At 48.3% G+C, this 23142-nt stretch overlaps 1 protein-coding gene across 3 annotated transcripts in view; it reads right to left on the bottom strand.

Moving 5' to 3' along the window:
* LOC144494164 (KH domain-containing, RNA-binding, signal transduction-associated protein 2-like) overlaps nucleotides 1-23142 on the bottom strand; it is a 586631-nt gene that overhangs the window by 441039 nt on the left and 122450 nt on the right. For all 3 annotated transcript variants that reach the window (XM_078213766.1, XM_078213769.1, XM_078213768.1), the window contains exon 2: nucleotides 5727-5851. In XM_078213766.1, the coding sequence (XP_078069892.1) occupies nucleotides 5727-5851 (125 nt within the window). The remainder of the gene's footprint in view (nucleotides 1-5726; nucleotides 5852-23142) is intronic.

The following is a 23142-nucleotide window of genomic DNA, read 5'->3' as shown; positions in this document are numbered from 1 at the left end:
CTGTGAAGCAGCAGTGCTAACCACTGTGCCACCGTGTCAGGAGCCAAAAGAAAGCTAGTGGCCAAAACAGGTTTCTTGCTCCCTTTGAACCCAAGGTATGACGGGATACACGTGGTAATCCGATGTGGACAATTCACTGATGGTAAATAAACCCGGGATCTCTTCTGTGTCTTGTGTAACTTCCAAGAGATGGTTCATATGAGTCACAGCAGACACTTTTCTAACACGATCAAACATTTTTATTCATGGATAGAGTTATACATGGGATCAAACGGCAACAATTAGATATTAATGTCAATCTAAAAACACTGGAGTCAGTTCATCAAAAAGCAGTCAGATTTTCTCCTGTGAGAATCTATTGGAGAATGTTGGATAGAATAAATTAATCTTTGCAAGATATACATAGATGTACAATACCAACAGAGTCCCGTCTTCCTTCATGAACACAAAGACCAACCTAAAACCCACCAATGCCTTTACTTTCTCAGAAGACTAAGGAAATTTGGCATGTCAGCTATGACTCTCACCAACCTTTACTGATGCACCAAAGAAAGTATTCTTTCTGGTTGTATCACAGCTTGGTATGGCTCCTGCTCTGTCCAAGACTACAAGAAGCTACAAAGGGTCGTGAATGAAGCCCAGTCCATCGTTCACCAGCCTCCCATCCATTGACTCTGCCTACACTTACCTCTCTGTCTCGGAAAAGCAGCATAATCAAGGACCCCACACAGCCCGGACATTCTCTCTTCCACCTTCCTCAGTTTGGAAAAAGATATAAAAGTCTGAGGTCACTCGTCAACCGACTCATAGAATCATAGAAACCCTACAATGCAGAAAGAGGCCATTTGGCCCATCAAGTCTGCACCGACCACAATCCCACCCAGGCCCTACCCCCATATCCCTACACATTTACCCACTAATCCCTCTAACCTATGCATCTCAGGGGCAATTTTAGCATGGCCAATCAACCTAACCTGCACATCTTTGGACTGTGGGAGGAAACTGGAGCACCCGGAGGAAACCCAAGCAGAGACGAGGAGAATGTGCAAACTCCACAGAGACAGTGATCCAAGCCAGGAATCGAACCCAGGTCCCTGGAGCTGTGAGGCAGCAGTGCTAACCACTGTGCTACCGTGCCAACTCAAGAACAGCTTCTTCCCTGTTGCTATCAGACTTTTGAAAGGACCGGCCTCGCACTAAGTTGAACTTTCTCTACACCTTAGCTATGACTGTAACGCTACATTCTGCACTCTCTCCTTTCCTTCTCTATGAATGGTATGCCTTGCCTGTAGAGTGCGCAAGAAACAATACTTTTCACTGCATACGAATACATGTGACAATAATAAATCAAATCAGATCAAATCAAATCAAAAGACAAAACCAAATTCATCAAAATAGTGACATTGCTAGAGAGTCCTAGAAACTTTCTCAGCTATTTGTCCTAATCAGAGTCACAGAGCAAATTCACCAAAACAGCTGTGCAGAAAGTGGTGAGCGAACAACAGGAAACAGGCAGTCTTGTGGCACAGTGGGTAGCATCGCTGCCCCTGATGCAGAAGCTTCGGGTTCGAGTCCCACCCCAGGACTTGAGGTCAAAGAAGGTGCATTCATAACGCGGTCAAATAGGTTGCAAATCCTTGCAACATGCCCAATGGTTGGCAGGAGAGATCCCTGATCAGCCACGCTTGATGTGGAGTGGTGCACCTCAAGCTATAAACCCCTAGTGATAGACTAGCGATATGTTCTGGGAATTATTAGCGATGGAGGGGGAGACATATTGGCACTGCTGCCTCACAGCACCATGGACCCAGGTTCAATTCCAGCCTCGGGTGACTGTCTGTGTGGAATTTGTACTTTCTCCCCATGTCTGCATGGGTTTCCTCCGGGTGCTCCGGTTTCCTCCCACAGTCCAAAGGACATGCTGGTTGGGTGGATCGGCCATGCTAAATTGACCCTAGTGTCAGGTGGATTAGCAGGGTAAATATGTGGGATTACGGGGATAGGGCCTGGGTGGGATTGTGGCTGATGCAGACTCAATGGGCTGAATGGCCTCCTCCTGTACTGTAGACATTCTATGATTCTATGAAGGCTACCACAGTGCATCACTAAGTGTGGTAAGAAAATTGGAACAGCATGGTTGGAATTCTCCAGCCATTCATGCCGGTAGGATTCTCCGGTCCCGCTAGCAGCGCACCCCTGCTCGCGGGTTTCCTGCCGATGTGGGGTAACGTCAATGGGAATTCCCATTTACAGTGGCAGGATCAGAGAATCCTGCCATTAGTGAACAATGCGGCACCTCCCACTGGCAGAAGTCCGGAAAAACCTGCCCCGGACATTAGATATTCAATGAGCCATTAGGAACCACGTTAGTAGGGTTAACAACAACATTGAGAACAAAATGTGGGCAAATGAAAATCCTTTGTCCCTCCCGCTGTAAGTGTCTCGTCAAGAGAATACGTTGACTTTTAATGAATGGATAAAGCCTATTTTAAGTACGATTTTGAAACAAAAAAGCTGCAGTTTAAAGAAAGAATAAAGTAACAAGTTATTTTTTCAGCCCATCAATCATCGTGAGTTTCTTTCCCACACACTCTTAGAGCTGTCTGAAATGAACAGCTAACAACAAAAGTCAGGGTGGATGGATTCATTCAGAATTCACAGCTGAAAGGGCATGAGCAATGGTGTCCAAAAGGACCGGGGAGGGTCCAGTTCTGGGTTCCTGACTTCAAAAGAAGTTGCCACTGTTTGCAAGTTTTAACTTTATTGATTAGTGTCACAAGTAAGCTTACATTAACACTGCAATGAAGTTACTGTCAAAATCCCCTAGTCGCCACACTCCGACGCCTGTTCGGGTACACTGAGGGAGAATTTAGCATGGCCAATGCACCTAACCAGCACGTCTTTTGGACTGTGGGATGAAACCGGAGCATCCGGAGGAAACCCACGCAGACATGGGGAGAACATACAGACTTCGCACAGACAGTGACCCAAGGCTGGGAATCGAACCCAGACCCCTGGCGCTGTGAGGCAGCAGTGCTAACCACTGTGCCACCCTATAGCTCAAGGGTATGAAATGGAATCAGCCGATTGAATCTTGGTGCCTTATTCTGGATGCTCTGAGGTACTGAACAAGCTGCTTCGTCTACGCTTGTGCAGGGAATTCAATTGGCCCTCATTCCGTCTGCAACCCAATCTATGCTGCAATGTTTGTGTGAAGTGAGGTGGCTCAGTGACGGGGGAGAAGGATCGGGTAGTGCCAGCCTCTAATGAGGATCCGATGTCAGCATCCATACGCTCTCGGCATGTTCTTTCAGATGACAGAATGCAGGCTAAGCACTCCTGGGATTCGCGTGTCAAAGAAAGACAAGTGAGGTGCTTTTTTAAAAATCTCTTAACCAGTATTCCCAGCAACGAGACTGTCAAAACCTTAGAACGGACTTCAACTGGAGCCAAACTTCAAAGCAATTGTGACTGCCTTCAACACCTTTCTTAGTGCAGCCATTTTAATGAACCCACGAACACATTTACAAACAACCTGCATCCTTATAGTGACTTTTGGTCCAGTAAAACATCCCAGGCTGTTTCACAGGAGTGTTGTCAAACAAAATTTGACACAGAGTCAAAAAGCTAGCTCTTAAAGGAGGGAGACAGAGTTAAAGAGGTCTGAGATGCGGAGGTGCTGGGAAGAATTCCAGTGCTTCGGGCCTAGGCAGGCAGAAAGCCTAACTACCAATGCTGGAGCAACAATATGGGATTGTCAAGCGACCGGAATAGGAGAATCGCAGAGACTGCTGGGAAAAGGAACCTATGTAGGTCAGCGAGATTCTATGTACCGGGTGGAACATTTATGGATTTTTCTGAACTAATGCTGAGAGGAAATCTTGGAGTGGGACTGTCTGATCACAACAGGTAGCCACTCTAACAAGGGTGCAATATATGTCTTCGGAGGCAGAAGTCCCTTCACCAAAATCCCTCTATTTACAAGTATGACAACAGCATACAGAGTGCCTTCAGTTAGCAGTCCACACTAGGAGTCCCAGAGAAACTGACACTTCTGGTTAAGTACAAAGCAAGATGATCCCTGACTGACCCATCAATTTGGCCCTTAATCAGGGAGTTCATATTCTAACAGGCCCACCTCAATTGCCTGGTTAAAGTCCTTACAGAGGGGATGAAGGATTTTAAAAAAATAGTCAATGAGAAGAGAGAAATGGAAGTGAAGAATGGTTGAAACAAGAAGCAGCACAGATTGATGTGGCAATGACAAATGGCAGACAGCACAAATCACCAAGGGCAAATAAGAGCTACCAACATCTATGGTAAATTATGTCAAGGATTCAGAGAATGATACACCAAATAGGCATCGCTAATTATCCTGGAGAAGGTGGTGGGGGGCTGTCTTCTTGAACTAATGCAGTATAGTAAATTCCAATTCTCTTCCTGCACCTAGTGATAAACTAAGACGGACTTGCATTTCTTTCCATAGCTAGTCATTCCAGAAACAGGTCACTGGTCTGTCACCAGGGGGTTATAGCTTGAGGGGCACCACTCTGCATCAAGCATAGCTGACCAGGAGTCTCTTCCACTTTTACCGGCAGCCATTGGTGTGTCTGGAAGGATTTGCACGTTGACACTCAACCTGTTTGGCCGTGTTATCAGCGCACCTTCCTTATCTATCAGGTCTTGGGGTGGGACTCGAACCCGGAACTTCAGAGGCAGGGATGATACCCACTGCACCACAAGACATAGTACGGCTTACATATATGCTGTGACAATATGTTTTTAATTTACTTCAACCGAGGAGAAATTCCTCCATTCACGGGTGGCTAGAATGTGGAATGCACTATCAAAAGGGATAGCTAAAGTGAATAAGTAGACATAAGGGAAGCAAGATGAGCATTAGCGAGAGAGAAAAGAATAGAATGATATACTGATAGGGTTAGAGACGTGAGAGGTGGTTCACATGGGGCATGAACACTTGCATCGACCAGTTGGGCTGAATGGCCCGTTTCGGTACTGTAAGTTCTATGTAACTCCATATAGGCATTCCCCATTCTCTATTTGATTTGATTCGATTTATAGCTGTCACATCTCACTCATCGAACGCCATCAGCATCTCCGTCGAATCCTTTCTCCCTCATCTACTTAGCTTCCCCTTAGACATTGTTACCCTCAACCACTCTATGGGAGAAAAGAGCGAGAAGAACTGAGTTAAATGAAGGTGGGATAAAACATGTGGGGCATAAAAATTTAAAAGATTTTTAAAAAAGTTTAAGTTTATTTATTACTGTCACAAGTCGGCTTACATTAACACTGCAATGAAGTTACTGTGAAAATCCCCCAGTTGTCACACTCCGGCACCTGTTCGGGTACACTGAGGGAGAATTTGGCACGGCCAATGTACCTAACCAGCATGTCTTTTGGACTGTGGGAGGAAACCGGAGCACCCGGAGGAAACCCACGCAGACACGGGGAGAACGCGCAGACTCCGCACAGACCCAAACCGGGAATTGAACCCGGGTCCCTGGCACTGTGAGGCAGCAGTGCTAACCACTGTGCCACCGTGCCACCACCATAAAAACATCAACATCGGCTAGTTGGGCCGAATGGCCTGTTTCTCTGCTGTCCATGGTACATTATTCAACTGAATTGCAAGAAAAGTACTTATTATCTAAATAAATCACAAGCTGAGCACTGGACAGAACAAATCACCACACTTCTCGTACCTTTGGATACTGTTTAACTGGAATCAGCACTCTTTCAGCTAGTTTAATGTTTTTGTTGCTGATAACATCCAGGTATTGTTTCTCTTCCTCCTTTTTTGTGCTGTTGTTCTGGAATTGATCAATTTCTGTAAAGAGGTCAGAATACATCAAATTTAATGAAGAACTTGGAAAGGTAATTAAAATGTCGATTCAATAAACAGCTTGCTGCCTCATTCAGAACCAAGCCACATCCACTTACTCCTGTGGTACACAATTTCACAAACCTATTTCCTTTTTATTTCCCTTTAAACTTTTATGTTATATGGATTGAGGGCTAAGGAGCAGTTGTGTTTATTTTCCATCAACATATCAGGGCAGCCAGAGTACTCCCAAAAACATACCTAACTGTTTCAGGGTGGACTTCCTATTGACATGGTACCTGCATATCCAAGACCACGTAGAATGACACCGTGCAGAATAAGGCCATTCAATCCATCGTATCTATGCTGGCTCTTTCAAAGAGCCATCTAATAAGTCTCAAACTCCCCCCTCAAGGGGAGGTGGTGGCCCAGTGATATTATCGCTGGACTATTAATCCAGAAACTCAGCTAGTGTTCTGAGGACCTGGGTTTGAATCCCGCAACGGCAGATGGTAGAATTTGAATTCAATAAAAAGTATCTGGAATTAAGAATCTACTGATGACCATGAAACCCTTGTCGATTGTCGGAAGAAACCCATCTGGTTCACTAATATCCTTTAGGGAAGGAAATCTGCTGTCCTTACCTGGTCTGGCTTACATCTGGCTCCAGAGCCATAGGAATGTGGTTGAATCTCAACTGCCCTCAGGCAACTAGGGATGGGCAATAAATGCTGGCCAGTCAGCGACGCCCATGTCTTACGAATAAACCCGCCCCCACCTTTTCACTCCCCATAGCTCTGCAAATCCTTCCCCTTCAAGAATATTCCATTGGGCACAGTGCATATGTTAATTTAATTCCTTTAGCGAGCTCTGGACGTTATTGTCCGGGCTCACTTGGAATTCCAACCTCGCCGGTGAAGGTTTCCACCAATGGGGATCAAAGCTGGTCCCCAGCAACCGCTGTGCCACCATACCACCAGAGGACGGTGAACCATCAGCCACATTCTGGAGTCCCCTGTAGGCCGGAGCAGGTAAGGACGGCAGACCTCCTTCTCTAAAGGGGACATTACTGAACCAGATGAGTTGTTGCAGCAATTAGCGATAATCGCCATGCTTTCAACTCCAGAAATTAGTAATTGAATTTAAGGCCCTGATTCTCCCAAAAACGTTCTCAGTGTCGAATTCGCGGGAAAACAGGTGTAAATCACACTGGTTTTTTCAGTGCAACTTCAGACTAGAATCTCCCACACTGTGCAATGCAGAGGACACAATTGTGAATATCATTAAAAGCTCGGTGTCGGGGCCTATTCACATCGGAGACTGACAGTTCCGGGCCTCCGCGCATGTTCAGTGATCCTGAACTTTCAACTTGCAGTTTGCTGGTCAGCTCAATCTCGCAGCCAACCCCCCACCGCCCCCCCCCGCCCCCACCACCCCCCCCCCCCAACCCCATGGCCAATCGCGGCCCCCATGACCATTCCTTGGCCAGCCCCCACTCCCCTCTGTTACAGAGCACCCGATCTACAGCCGCCCCCTCCCCCCTGGCCAGTGATGATCCCACCTCCCCCTCCCCGGCAGGCCCCAACCCCGGCAGACCACCCCCCCAGGCTGACCACCCACCCCCAGGCCGCCCCGATTGCTGGCCTCTCTCCAGCCCCCACCGAACCCCATGCAGAGAGGCAGCGGGATTCCCCCACCCCCACTGATCACCCCTAGGTCCTACCCCCAGCTGGCCCTGCCCCTTGGCCCCACTTCCAATAGCCCTGCCCCCTTGGCACTGCCCCATGCCCAGTGGGCAGTGCCCAGGTGCCCCCTGGGCATGGGCACTTTTCCCCTTGGGCAGTGCTGGGGGCACAGGCTGGCACTGCCAGGGTACCCATGCCCAGATGGTACCGCCCCCCCCCCCCCCAATGCCTGACTCTCTGGGGGCCTCGATTGCCCCAGATTGTCCATTAGTTCCCCGAAACTGGGGAGCTAGTCTGAGCCCTGCTGGAGTGAAATATTCTGGCAGGGTGGGAGATGATAGAGGCCTGGAGAATTCAGCCCCGGGCCCGCTAATCACATTGAAATTGTATTTTAAAGCTATTTAAATATTACCTTCGCCTCCCCGTCGATTTCCCGTGCCGCTCAATCGCGGCTCAAACGCTCGCGGGAATCCCGCAAATCGGTCGACATGCGATTCTCCTGGCCTGCCGCGCTAAACATTTAGCACGGTGGGATGATAGAATCACTCCCTAAATTCCACCAGCGGCAAGGGTGGGATTTGAACCTGTGTCCTCCAGAACCTTAACCTGGGTCTCTGGATTGTTGATCCAGTGGCATTACCACTGTGTCCACATTTCCCCTGAATGTGTCCTTTGTCAAAAAAATTGCCACATTTGTCTTTCCTCAAATGAAGCAGAACAGTGGGTCCAGTGGTTAGCACTGCTGCCTCACAGCGCCAGGGGCCCGGGTTCAACTCCAGCCTTGGGTCACTGTCTGTGCGGAGCCTGCACGTTCTCCCCGTGTCTGCGTGGGTTTCCTCCGGATGCTCCGGTTTCCTCCCACAGTCCAGAGAAGTGTGGGTTAGGTTGATTGGCCATGCTAAATTGCCCTTTAGTGTCCCGGGATGCTTAGGTTAGTAGCCTCAGTATGTGGGGTTACGAGGGCCTGGGTAAGGCGCTCAGTCGTAGAGTCGGTGCAGACTCGATGGACCTCCTTCTACAGTGTAGAGATTCTCTGAACTCCCTCAATTTTGTTTGCTTTTCATACTGATGACCCGTAATCTCAGTAACGACAGTTGACACTTATGTTCACAGCCGACCTTGTGTGATAGTGTTTGCCATATGTAGAAATCATTGTTGTTTGAGTAGATCTATTTTACCCTGACACGGTGGCCTTTGTGGTTTGCCAATGGTGAAGGCAAACGGAACAGACAGTGAAGGGGAATGCCCAGTGCAGGAAAAATCTTTCTTCTGCATACAGTTGACTGCAGTATAAATATTCATTAAATTTAATTGTTTAAAAGCACAAGTTGATGGGCAAAAATTAGAGTAAATCTAATCAAAAAAGTTAATTACTATTTTATCATCTGCAGGAGGAGTAACTGGTTGAGACTTTATCCCAATCCGAGTGCATATGGACTTGATAATGAGTGTGGGTGTAATTATGCTGTAATTATTGACATGTTATTAAGCGAATAAATTGTAAAATGAAACAAAGCAATACTGATAACTGGAAAGCAATTTACCACTTTCTTTAGTGTTGACCCCTTGGAGTCAGATGTGAACAATTTCTATCACAGAATGCAAACAATTCACCAGAGTAAACAGAGGAAGAAAAATGCAAATCGGTATTAGGACTTCTGAAGTCAAGGGTAAAACTCACACATAATAATTAAGTCTTTTTTACTCTGAAGCGTAATTATTCTCTGTAATTTGTGCCACCAATTAAATTGCGAGTGGCAAGAACCCAGTGGTAAGATAGTTGCTTATTTTAAGTCGCCTGAGGTTTATTGGGAAGGTTTGGTTGGGTGTTTTCATGCATTAATCTGGGACGTAGAAACAGAGAAGATAGGAGCAGGAGGAGGCCATTCAGCCCTTTGAGCCTGCTACACCATTCATCACGATCATGGTTGATCATCCATCTCAATAGCCTAATCCTGCGTTCTCCCCATAACTTTTGATCCCGTTCACCCCAAGTGCTATATCTAGCCGCCTCTTGAATACGGGTTGGCACAGTGGCACAGTGGTTAGTACTGCTCCTCACAGCACCAGGGACCCGGGTTCGATTCCCGGCTTGGGTTACTGTCTGTGTGGAGTTTGCACATTCTCCCTGTGTCTGCGTGGGTTTCCTCCATGTGCTCCACTTTCCTCCCACAGTCCAAAAGACGTGCTGCTTAGGTGAATTGGCCATGCTAAATTCTCCCTCAGTGTACCCGAACAGGCGCCGGAGTGTGGCGACTAGAGGATTTTCACGGTAACTTCATTGCAGTGTGAATGTAAGCCTACTTGTGACTAATAAATAAACTTCAAAAACTTTACATTCAATGTTTTGGCATCAACTGCTTCCTGTGGTAATGAATTCCACAGGCCCACCACTCTTTGGGTGAAGAAATATCTCCTCATCACCCTCCTAAATGGTCTACCCTGAATCCTCAGACTGTGACCCCTGGTTCTGGACACCCCCACCATCAGGAACATCCTCCCTGCATCTACCCTGTCTAGTCCTGTTAGAATTTTATAAGTCTCTATGAGATGCCCCCTCATTTGTCTGAACTCCAGCAAAAGCAATCCTAACCTAGTCAATCTCTTCTCGGTACGGCAGCAATCCGCCCAATTTCAGCTGCGTGAATAATTGGTACTGCGGCTGAAAGGCTTTGAAGACTTTATACAGAAATATCAACCGCCTGCCCCATTTAACTGACACACTCTGCTCAATAAATATTACCTCCTTTGATGAGACAAACTTTACAAACTTCCAGACTCAAAAATCAAGCTCGGCAATTCAATACCGTAACCGTCGCTGCCACTTTTTCAGACAGCGGTTACCGGCAATGTTTCTGCTATTGCCACTTACACCTTCTCTGGACACAGCACTGTTTTGCTGCCTGCCCCACTGCCATCTCCTTTTCCCCTCTGTTACTGACAGGAGAGAGCTGATTGATCAGTGTGGTTCCCATGCTTTCCATCTCACCACTGATCGGATGTGTTTTTTTAAAAAAAGAGCTTCTTCAGCCTCGTGCTGAGTGCTGCAACTGTCCAAAGTGGAAAAATGACCAGGTTTGTTTTGTACATTGTAAAGAAGAAAGATAAATGTTTATTATTCAACACACAAATATATTTGCAAACACACACACACTATATAGAAGTGATTGCAAGAGGTCGCATGCACTTAGATCTTAATATTTCCAAATTTTGCACTTTCTCCGTGATTAAGTTTTGAAACATTGCAGCCTTTGATTCTTTTTTCAAATCTGATTTATTTCACTGTATTGGTTTACAGTGAAAAGTATTGTTTCTTGCGCGCTATACAGACAAAGCATACCATTCATAAAGTACATGGGGGAGAAGAAAAGGAGAGGGTGCAGAATGCAGTGTTACAGTCATAGCTAGGATGTAGAGAAAGATAAACTTAATATAAAGTCGGTCCACTCAAAAGTCTGATGGCAGCAGGGAAGAAGCTATTCTTGAGTCAGTCAATACGTGATCTGACTTTTGTATCTTTTTCCCAACGGAAGAAGGTGGAAGAGAGTATGTCTGGCTTGATTGGCATCACATCTACAAATGCTCAATAGCAGCAGTGTGTACTGTTTACAAGATGCACTGCAGGAACTCTCCAAGTTTCCTTAGACAGCACCTTCCAAACCCACGGCCACTTCCATCTAGAAGGACAAGGGCAACAGCTACATGGGAACACCACCACCCGAAGTTCCCCTCCAAGCCACTCACCATCCTGACTTGGAAATATCTCGCTGTTCCTTCGTGGTCGCAAGGTCAAAATCCTGGAATTCCCTCCCAAACGGCATTGTGGGTCAACCCACAGCATGTGGACTGCAGCGATTCAAGAAGGCAGCTCACCCACCATCTTCGCAAGGGCAACTCGGGACGGGCAATAAATGCTGGCCAGCCATGTCCCACATTTGAATTTTAAAAATGAAGGATAACCGAGGGGTCTTGTGTACTTCCACGTATATTAACAGAAAAGAAGGTCACCTGACCTCTCAACTCCATTTTGGTTTAAAATACCCATTCTTTATTACGTTTTGAAGTTACTTGTCCATTACAAATTTATACTGCATTACTCCATATTCTGTGAGCATAACATTTGTACCTTTAGCCCTTTTGATATTTAATCTCACCTGCCTTCCATCCTATCAGATTGTTTCTTCCCTGTCTCTTGTTTGAAACATTTTAAATCTCTAAAAATTGAATTCTCTGTTTTTGAGACTAAGTGGGGTGGCAGATCACTCTGGCAGCGCCTTTCCCACTGGCCAGAATGGCAGGATCCTGCAGCAGGCTCTGCGCTTGGAACCTCATTAATTATGCACAGGTGAGTTCCCCTCCGAATCTCCTGGCGGGCTGACAGCTGATTTGTCCATCTGCCATTGGCTGGTGGGTTCAAAGGTCCCAGGACGCCATATTTAATGACAGCCCCTCCCTGTCTTCACCAGAGGGAAAAGGCCAACAGCCTCAAGAGGAAATCTGTTCCTCAATTCAACCACCCTTCCTCTCTCCCCCGAGTCCATCATCTGCATGGCCTCCGTGCCCCAATTGGACCTCTACCCCCCCCCCCCCCCCCCCCCCAATCTGGAGTCTTTGTGCCTCCCCTTCCAGTAAAGGATGTGGTGTCCCTTTGACCCCCTTGTTTTCATACAGCCTTGTCAGGATCCAGCTTCCCTCCCCTCGGTCTTCCCTTTGCCTTCCAATGTTCTTCATCCTCAATGATCAACCTCCTCAACCCTCTGCATGCCATTGTGAGCCCTTACACTACCCCCCCTTCCAAATTGTGCCCCCCCCACCATTGTCTTCATCAGGCCTCCCCCACCCACCCCCTCTGGGGCCTCATCTCACGCTCCACCCTCGGTTGAACTTCGGACCTTTGTTGCGATGGCTGTAAGAGTCCCGCAGCACAGGGCTGTCCAGGTAGACACTGGTGTGTGGCAGCGAGGAGACCCGTGTACTCGCAAACCCCAGGCTCTGTACTGATCTGGGTCAGTGACACAGGAGAACCCATGGGTCCAGCAGCACGGTGCTGTCTATGAAGACCAGCTTGGCATGGAGATGGAGGGCAGGAACAGGGTTTTAATGAGCATTCATGAGATGTAAATTAATGCAAATGACATTCACATCACCAGCCAGTGGGAGGATTGAGTCAACATCAACCCGCAAAGTGATTTTACACTGGTGGGATTTTGACATTTTGGCTCCCGCTGGATTCTCCGTCCCCACCAACACCAAACCCCAGGATGGGAGAATTCCACCCTAAATCTCGAAATTAATTCCTAGCTAAAGGCCACCGACCTGAGACATTGAACGGGATTTTCCAGCTGCATTGAACCCAAAGCTGTAAATCCCACCCAATGTCAACGGACCTCAGCTACAGAGGCCGCCCGACCTGCTGAGAGTTTCCAGCATCTTCTATTTTCATCTCCAATGTACGGTTCATCATTGAACGTAAATCTGACTGGCAATTTGAACAGGTTACCGAGTGTATACGGTATGGGCTGTGTCCTGGTGAAGAGGCAGTCTGCAAAAACCGAAAAATCTCAGTGTTGTCATTTCTGTAACCAAGCGAAGTGAAACACCGTCCTCTGCGCTAATGAAAACATCATCTCTTTCTGTAAATTTCTGCAGCTGCGATGCAGTTCTGAAGAGGGTGAAACATCAGCAATCCGCATTGTTGACCTACATACGGAAAGAATGAATGCCGGTTGGATTTTAAGAAATATTTTCCGTTCATGCTCTTCGTGTTTCTGATATATGTTCACTCAAGTACCTCACTCAACCTAACCTTGCAAGGCAGCGCTGCCTCATTCATCAATTCTGCCAGTGAGACCCCAGCTGTGGTCTGAATTTTCATGTACATTTTTGACCTCACTACTTCGGTACTGTTAAAAGGTAATTTTGCTGCCTGTTACAAGTTGGCAAGTTGGCCGGGACATCAGGATAAGGGTACAGGACACATCTGATTTAGGAGCAGTGGTGAGTTGTGGATAGTGCTGCCATAAGCCCCTGGAGGGAAATTTAGCGGCCCTGAGTTCTCAGCGTGGGACCCAGTTCAAATGGCGCATGGGTGGAAGATAGGCCTACAATACTCCGACATGGTCTGACCTCCTCTTTTCCTCTTGACAATGCTTCCTCTTCCACGTGGCGACCTACACTTATTCCAACCCATCTCCAATGCTCGAGAGCTCCACATTCTTACATTTGGGCTTCTTGACAACAATGAACTGCATTAGTAAAAGGTGCTTCAAGCATGTTAGCACCAGGCCACGCAGGGAGGTATTTATTTTATTCAATCGTGAGGCATGGACGTCTCTGGCTGGCCATCACTTATTGCCCATCTCTGGTTGCCTGAAGACGGTTGAGAGTCAACTGAATTCATATGTAGGCCAGACCAGGTAAGGACGGCAAATTTCCTTCCCTAAAGGACAGTAGTGAACCAGATGGGTTTTTCCGACAATTGACAATGGTTTCATGGTCATCAGCAGATTCTTAATTCCAGATATTTTTATTGAATTCAAATTCCACCACCTGCCATAGCGGGTTTCGAATCTGGATCCCCAGAACATAGGCAGAGTTCCTGGATTAATGGTCTAGCGATAATACCACTAGGCCATCACCTCCCCTTATTGAGACAGTGAACTAAAAGGTTGGCCAAAAAGGTTTTGGCGAGCATCGTGAAGGATGGGGGGAGGGTAGGGGATGGTCAAGCTTCGAGTAGATGCAGCTGAACGATAGACCAGTGAGCCTAATGTCGGTACTGGGGAAGCTGCTGGAGTCTATTATCAAGAATTTCATAACTCGGCATTTGGAAGGCAGTGGTATAATCAGACAAAGTCAGCATGGATTTACAAAAGGGAAATCATACTTGATGAATCTATTGGAATTTTTTGAGGATGTAACTAGTAGAGTTGACCGAGGAGAACCAGTGGACGTGGTTTACTTAGGCTTTCAGAAGGCTTTCAACAAGGTCTCGCATGACGGACTGCTATGTAAAGTTAAAGCACAAGGGAGTGCAAGTAACGACCGTGATTCTCCAATCCCACTGCAGGCCAGAGATTCTCGTCTCAGCCGATTCGAGGGGTTCGTGCATGCGTTCCCACCCCGATAGCATCTCCCAGTGCCCGATTTCCAGCGGCGTCAGCTCCCAGTTGGAAATCGGCGAGGTGACGTCCAGAGCATTTAAATGATCATTCGAATATAATTTAAATTTCATTCGCGGGCCCGGGACTGAAGTCTCTGGGCGCGCTGGCAGCCCCCCCTCACTATCCCACCGCCACCCCCCCCCCACCATCCCCCCCCCCCCCCCCCCCCCCCCCCACCACCCCCCCGACAACTAGCAGCCCGACCCTGCGGGAATGAAGGGGGCCCCCCAAAGCATCGGGCACCAGGGGGATGCCCCCGGGTATTGGCACCTTGGGCAGTACCAGCTTGGACCCCCTGGCACTGCCCAAGGGGGCACTTTGACGCTGCCCATTCGGTATGGGGCAATGCAAAGGGGGCAGGGCCTATGGAGGTGGGGCCTGATGGGGCTGGGCCTGGTGTACCAATTGGTGGGGGTGGGGGGAGGCCAGCGATCGGGGTGGGCGGTGGGGTTTGGTGGGGGGGGGACAGTCTGCAAGAGGGGGATCAGAACTGCAGGGAGGAGGGAGAAGATCAGGACTGCGGGGGCGGGGAATCGGGAGGGGTGTGGTGCCTGGAGATCGGGGCTTGGCCAGAGAGTGGTCAGTGGGCCAGCAATCGGGCCGTGGGGGGGGTCAGAGGGACGGCAATGCAGGGATCACGGGTCTGGCCAGCGATTGGGCTGGCCAGCGATAAGGAGGGAGGCAGTGCAGGGCTGCTGCACATGCGCTGATGTCAGTACTGATAGATCAGAGCATGCTCAGTGACCTGCTCAGTGCCAGTGGAAATAGATCCCACCCACTGAATTTTAATGATATACAGGCTAGTGACCTCTGCAATGCACAGAGTGAGAAAGTTGGTTCGCAGATAGGAAGCAAAGAGTTGGCATAAATAACTTGTTTTCTGATTGGCATTCAGTGACGAGTGGGGTTCTGCAGGGATCTGTGCTCGGACCCTAACTGTTCACATTACATATTAATGATTTGGATCTTCTGGTCTTGCGATGATGCGTCCCCACCGTGGTTTCCCGGCAGCGCAGGGTGGAATCAATGGGAAATCCCGTTGACAGCAGCGTGACCGGAAGATCCCACCGCTGGCAAACAGCGTCTCACTCTTGCTGCCGAGCAAAGCACCATGGGGCAGCCAGAGAACACCGGCATTGGTGACAAAACTGACCCCAGGAAGGACTTTATTTTCTGGGACATAGACGTCACTGGCTGGCCAGCATTTATTGCCCATCCCTAGTTGCCCTTATTCAGAGCGCAGTTGAGAGTCAACCACATTGCTGTGGGTCTGGAGTCATATGTAGGCCAGACCAGGTAAGGAAAGCAGATTTCCTTCCTGAAAGGACATTAGTGAACCAGATGGGTTTTTCCAACAATTGACAATGGTTTCATGGTCATCAGTAGATTCTTAATTCCAGATATTTTTTATTGAATTCACACTCCACCATTTGCCATGACGGGATTCAAACCCAGGTCCCCAGAACATTCGCTGGTTTAATAGTCTAGCGAAAATACCACTAGGCCATCACTTCCATTCCGACCACACCACCACCAAGAATGCCTATTTTTGCCTCTGTAAAAACACCTGACTGCACTGTCTCAGCTCATCAGTTGCTGATTGGATGTTCTCGATGGTGGGTGTGTCCTGGACCAGGGGTCACAGTCAGAGGATACAGGGTAGACCATTTAGGACAGAGATGAGGACACATTTCTTCACCCAGAGAGTGGTCAGCCTGTGTAGTTGAGACCATAACATTGAATGTTTTAAAAAGCAGTTAGATATAGAAATTGGGGAAACAAAGGATATGGGGGGAGGATGGGATCAGTCTATTGAGTTGGATGATCATAATGAATGGAGGAGCAGGCTCGAAGGGCCGAATGGCCTACACCTGCGCCAATTTTCTATGTTTCAATGAAATCCTCATGTCTGCATTTCCTCCTCTGGGCTGAACTATTCCAACTGGTCTCCCATATTCTACGCTCCATAAACCTGAGATTATCCAATGCTGAATTAACCAAAGTGGTTAGCACTGCTGCCTCACAGCGCCAGGGAACTGGGTTCAATTCTGACTTCGGGTCACTGTCTGTGTGGAGTCTGCATGTTCTCCCCGTGTCTGGGTGGGTTTCCTCCGGGTGCTCCGGTTTCCTCCCACACTCCAAACATGTGCAGGTTAGGTGGATTAGCCATGCTAAATTGACCCTAGTGTCAGGGGAATTAGCAGGGTAAATATGTATGGTTACGGGAATAGGGCCTGGGTGGGATTGTGGTCTGTGCAGACTCGATGGGCCGAATGGCCTTCTTCTGCACTGTAGATTCTATGATACAAAGCTCTGCTGCTCTTGTTCTTATACAGTCCAAATCCTGTCCACCCATTAGCCCCCTGCTCACTCATTCCATTCAATTTTAAAATTCTCACCCTTGTTTTCAGCTCTTTCCCGATCTCTGCAATATCAAACAATCTCCAGAATCTTCCATGAGATCTACATTCTGAAAATTCTGGCTCCTTGAGCATCCCCGATTTTAGCTTTTTAAAAATTCATTCATGTGGTGTGAATGTTGTTGGCAAGGCCAGCATCTATTGCCCATTTCTAAATGCCCTTCAACTGAGTGGGTTGCTGGGCACTTTAACCACATTTGTCACATGTAGGCCAGACCAGGTAAGGACAGCAGATTTCCTCCCCTAAAGGACATTCGTGAACCAGATGGATTTTTACAACAATCGACAATGGTTTCACGGACGTCATTAGACTTTTAATTCCAGATTTCTATTGAATTCAAATTTCACCATCTTCCGTGGTGGAATTCAAATCCAGGTCCCAGAACATTACCCTGGGTCTCTGGATTACTCGTCCAGTGACAATAGCATTATGACCACACCATTGGCTCCCTCTAACTGTTCCATCCCTGATTTTAATTCTGTCCTCAGCTTTCAAGGCCCTGTCCCAAAACTCCTCCAAACCCTTTTCTCCCTTAAGTTGTTCTGTAAACCTGGCTGTTTGATCTTTGGTTCTGATATCTTCGTTTAAAGCGGCGTCACAGGTAGACAGAGTGGTGAAGAAGGTGTTTAGCACACTGGCCTTCAGCAATCAGGGCATTGAGTATAGGAGTTGGGATATTATGTTGCAGTTGTATAAGTTGTTGGTGAGGCCGCACTCGGAGTATTGTGTACAGTTTCGGTCACCCTATTATAGGAAAGACATTGATAAACTGGAAAGAGTGCAGAGAAGATTTACGAGAATGTTGCCAAGACTAGTGAGCATGAGTTATAGGGAGTGGTTGGCCAGGCTGGCACTTTATTCCTTAGAATATAGGAGAATGAGGGGTGACCTTATTGAGGTGTATAAAAATCATGAGGGGCATTGATAGGATGAACGCACACAGTCTTTTCCCCAGGGAAGGGTAATTGAAAACTAGAGGGCAGAGGTTTAAGGTGAGAGGGGAAAGATTTAAAAGCGACCTGAGGGGCAACTCTTCACGCAGAGGGTGGTGCGTATATGGAATGAGCTGCCAGACAAAGTGATTGAAGCAGCTTCAATAGCAACATTTAAAAAGCATTTGGGTAAGTACGTGGATGGGAAAGGATTAGAGGGATATGGGCCAATCGTGGGCAAATGGGACTAGCTGGGAGGGCATCATGATCGGCATGGAGCGGTTGGGCAGAAGGGCCTGTTTCCGTGCTGTATTGTTCTGTGACTCTATGACTCCCTACCTGCTTGTTTGCTTGTTAGAAAGCCAATTGTCCTGTGAAGTCTCCTGGAAAGCTTTACGATGTTAAAGTGCGATGCAAATACAAAGTGTATCACAGTGACAGAAGAGTGCCGCATTAATGTGCGACCCCTTATCCCTAAACAGCGACCCCGAGTTCCAGATTCTCTGACAAGAGGAAACATCCTCTCCACCGTTAACCACCCCAGGATCTTACAAGTTTTGATCAAGTCACCTCTTACTCGTATAAACTCCGCTGGATAAGAACCTAATCCAACCTTTCCTCACAAGACAACTCTCCCACTCCAGGTATTAGTTCCGTAAGCCGTCTAAAGCTTCAAATCCTTTCTAAAGTCTAAGTCAGCAGTCTTTTCCCTGTAGATGTGCAAATATTTTATCTTCAGGCACTTATCTAATTTTGCTTTGAACACCAGACCTGAGTCAGCCTCACGCTGGACATCCCAGATCTTAGCCACTCACAGCTTCAAACATTTCTTCCTATGTTGCCACTGGCTTTTTTGTGAATCATCTGAAATCTGACACCTCTGGTTCCCAACCCTTCCACCAATGGGAACAGTTACTCCCTTCCAATTCTGTTCAGAGCCACGATATTTATATGGCTAGTCCAGCTCAGTTCAGGTTTGGGTCAGTGGTAACCCCAGGGCGTTGACAATGGGAATATTCAGCAATTGACTTTCAAGGGACAACGGTTAGATTCTCTCTTGTTGGAGACGGTCATTGCCTGGTACTTGTGCCACACGAATGATACTTGTCACTTATCAGCCCAAGCCTGGTTTTCATCAAATCATAGAATCCCTACGTTGTAGAAGAGGCCATTCGGCCCATCGAGTCTGCACCGACTCTCTGACAGAGTGTCTTACCCAGGCTCTCTCCCTTGCCCTATCCCTGTAAATACACACATTTACCACCTAACCGACATACCTTAGGACACTAAATTGCAACTGAGCATGGCCAATCCACCTATCCTGCACATCTTTGGAGTGTGGGAGGACCCCAGAGGAAACCCACGCAGACACAGCGGAATATGCAAAATCCACACAGTCCCCTGAGGCTGGAATTGAATCTGGGTCCCTGGAGCTATTAGGCTCACGGTGTCCAGGTCTTGCTGCATTTTAGGGTTTAGAGATAGGGTAACAGGCAATTGCATTTAGGATGACATCAGGTTTACTAAGGGTAAATCACAGTTCCACAATTTTGCTTCTGAATTGCTTGGAGTGGGAGATTAAGCTTCAATTCAGCTTCATGGGAGGCGATGACGTAGTGATATTGTCACAGGACTAGTAATCCAGAGACCCAGACCTCGGTTCAAATCCCACCACGGCAGATGGTGGAATTTGACTTTAATAAAAATCTGGAATTAACAGTCTAATGATGACCATGAAACCATTGTCGATTGTTGGAAAAACCCACCTGGTTCACTAATGTCCTTTAGGGAAGGAAATCTGCCATCCTTACCCGGTCTGACCTACATGTGACTCCAGAGACACAGCTGGATGATGTCCTGATCCCAAAGCTACATTTGTATGTTCTTGTTACGGAAAGAAATTACTAACTGAGTTCCCTCCTCCTCCCCTGCAGACATCATCATCTGCTAGGATTGTAGTTCTACATCTCTCCTATATCTGGCTCAAGTAACAATACTCCCTGAATATCAAAGCTCAGCTCTGCCAGTTCTCTACTTCCCCCAGGCTGTAACCTGTGACCGAGTGAAGGGAACAGGCTAGAAATGTGCGGGCTGATGGGCAGTAAAAAAAGACCCCAGGACCAAAATCATAGAATCGTTGAATCCCTACAGTTCAGAAGGAGGCCATTTGGCCCATCAGGTCTGCACAGACAATAATCCCACCCAGGCTCAATCCCCCTAACGCCACATATTTATCCTGCTAATCCCCCTGACACTTTGGTCAATTTAGCATGGCCAACCAACCTAGCCTCTACATCTTTGGACTGTGGGAGGAAACCAGAGCACCCGGAGGAAACCCATGCAGACACGGGGAGAATGTGCAGACTCCACACAGACAGTGACCCAAGCCGGGAATTGAACCCGGGTCCCTGGCGCTGTGAGGCAGCAGTGCTAACCACTGTGCCGCTCTATCTAGTCCTGTCTTCAGAAGCAAAATGCTGGCAGTTTGAAAAATAAATAGCAAAGGGCAGGATTTGCCGGCTGTTCCAGGCAGTGAAATTGTCTGGTGCCGGTGACAGAGAGTCCCTCCTTGCTGTGGGATCCCTAGCAGCGCAGGGTGCAAACAACCATGATCAATCTTGTTGACAGTGGTGGGCCCAGAAGATCATGCCAATGCAGGCCGCCTCCACAACCCAGGGGTTGAGTGGGGGGAGGGGATCCGCCAAAGAATGGTCCAAATACTCAGCATGTCAGGCAGCATCTGGGGGTGAGTTAAGCTCTGAGCTCGGTGACCTTTTGTTGAACTCTATCTCTTGCTCCACACAGGCTGCCAGACCCACTGAGCACCTGATGCACGATAACTCACACGGGAGGCAGGATGTACCTGGGAAATAAAGGCTTTTATTGCCAACAATAACAGAGCTACTATATACAATATACAATCCCAGACTAAAGGGTCACCAGGCAGAGCAGTGACCTTTATACCTCTCCCAGGAGGCGGAGCCAACTGGAGTGTACCATAGGACTATATTAACAGGTAGAACAGCCCAACCCTAACCCCAACAGTAACATATCTACAGACTCATAGTACTGGCCAGACCATGGCTCAGCACTCCTGGTGGTAACCAACAATGGTTCACCACATTCACCCCTCCTTTAAAAAGAAAGGCCGGTGGGGCACAAAAAAAACAGAACAACTGTTCATCTGTCTATAAGTTCAATCGTTTTGGGGGACCGCACCGTCTCTGCGACCTCCTCAACACTGGCGATGACGCCGGTTCAGGCAATCGCGGTGACCTTCTCTCCAAGGCGGTGTCCAGTAGCTCCTCCAGTTCCTCACGGGCCGGTAGACCACGAGGTGGTGACAATCCGCTGGACTCGAGCACGCCTCGAGGTGGCGACAATCTCCTGGACTCAGGCAAGCTGTACACGGGAGTAAGAGGGTTAAGTGGTGGTCCCGATACTGCCCGCGCCGTGTCAGGAGAAGAGATAATGGTTGGGGGGGGTCCCTAACTGGGGGTGTGGGAGCGACTGGGGTTTCCAAGCCCCCTGCAGGCACCAGATCTCGAATCGAGACCGTGTCCTCTAGCCCGTCAGGATATGCCACATAGGCATATTGAGGGTTGGCGTGGAGGAGATGGACCTGTTCAACCAAAGGGTCGGACTTGCGGGTCCTAACATGCCGCCGCAGGAGGACAGGTCCTGAGTACGTCAACCAAGACGGTAATGAGGTCCCAGAGGAAGACTTCCTAGGGAATGAAAACAGTCTCTCATGAGGAGTAGCGTTGGTTGCTGTACACAGGAGTGAGCGGATGGAATGGAGCGCATCAGGGAGTACCTCTTGCCAATGGGAGACTGGAAGGCCTTTAGACCTCAACGCCAGTAAGACAGCCTTCCAGACTGTAGCATTCTCTCGTTCAACCTGCCCGTTACCCCGAGGATTGTAGCTCGTGGTTCCACTAGAGGCAATCCCGTTTAAGAGCAGGTATTGCCTCAAGTCGTCGCTCATGAACGACGAGCCCCTATCACTGTGGATATAACAGGGGTAACTGAACAGGGTGAAAAGATCCCGTAATGCTTTGATAACCGTGGCAGCGGTCATATCAGAACAGGGAATGACAAAAGGGAATCGTGAGTACTCGTCAATCACATTGAGGAAGTACACGTTCCGATCTGTCGAGGGAAGGGGGCCCTTGAAGTCCACACTCAGTCTTTCAAAAGGACGAGTGGCCTTAATGAGGTGTGCCCTGTCAGGTCGGTAGAAGTGCGGTTTGCATTCAGCACATACCTGGCAGCTTCGAGTTATGGACCTGACATCCTCCACCGAGTAGGGTAGATTCCGGGCCTTTATAAAATGGAAGAGCCGAGTGACCCCCGGATGGCAGAGGTCATTGTGGAGAGCCTGTAATCGATTCTCCTGCACACTAGCGCATGTTCCACGCGACAAGGCGTCCGAGGGCTCGTTGAGCTTCCCTGGACGGTACATGATATCATAATTGTAGGTGGAGAGTTCGATTCTCCACCTCAAGATTTTATCATTCTTGATCTTACCCCGTAACGTGTTGTTGAACATGAATGCCACGGACCGCTGGTCCGTGAGCAGAGTGAACCGTTTTCCCGCCAAGTAATGGCGCCAATGCCGAATGGCCTCCACAATGGCCTGGGCCTCTTTTTCCACTGCAGAATGCCGAATTTCAGGGCCTTGGAGGGTGCGAGAGAAAAAGGCGACGGGCCTGCCCGCCTGGTTAAGTGTGGCGGCCAGGGCGAAATCAGATGCATCACTCTCCACCTGGAAGGGGATGGACTCATCAATAGCGTGCATCGTGGCTTTCGCGATGTCGGCTTTTATTCCTGCAAAGGCTAAGCGAGCCTCTGTTGTTAGGGAAAAGGAGGTAGACTTGATGAGCGGACGGGCTTTGTCCGCGTAATTGGGAACCCACTGTGCATAGTATGAGAAGAAGCCTAAGCATCTTCTCAGTGCTTTGATGCGAGTGGGCAGGGGAAGTTCGAGGAGGGGACGCATACGGTCTGGATCAGGGCCGAGGACCCCGTTTTCCACCACGTATCCGAGGATAGCGAGGCGGCGCTTGCGAAACACACTTCTCCCTGTTGTAGGT

Source organism: Mustelus asterias, chromosome 5 (genome assembly GCF_964213995.1).
Source record: "Mustelus asterias chromosome 5, sMusAst1.hap1.1, whole genome shotgun sequence".
Classification (NCBI taxonomy): domain Eukaryota; kingdom Metazoa; phylum Chordata; class Chondrichthyes; order Carcharhiniformes; family Triakidae; genus Mustelus; species Mustelus asterias.
This window is presented reverse-complemented; position numbering and strand designations above follow the sequence as displayed.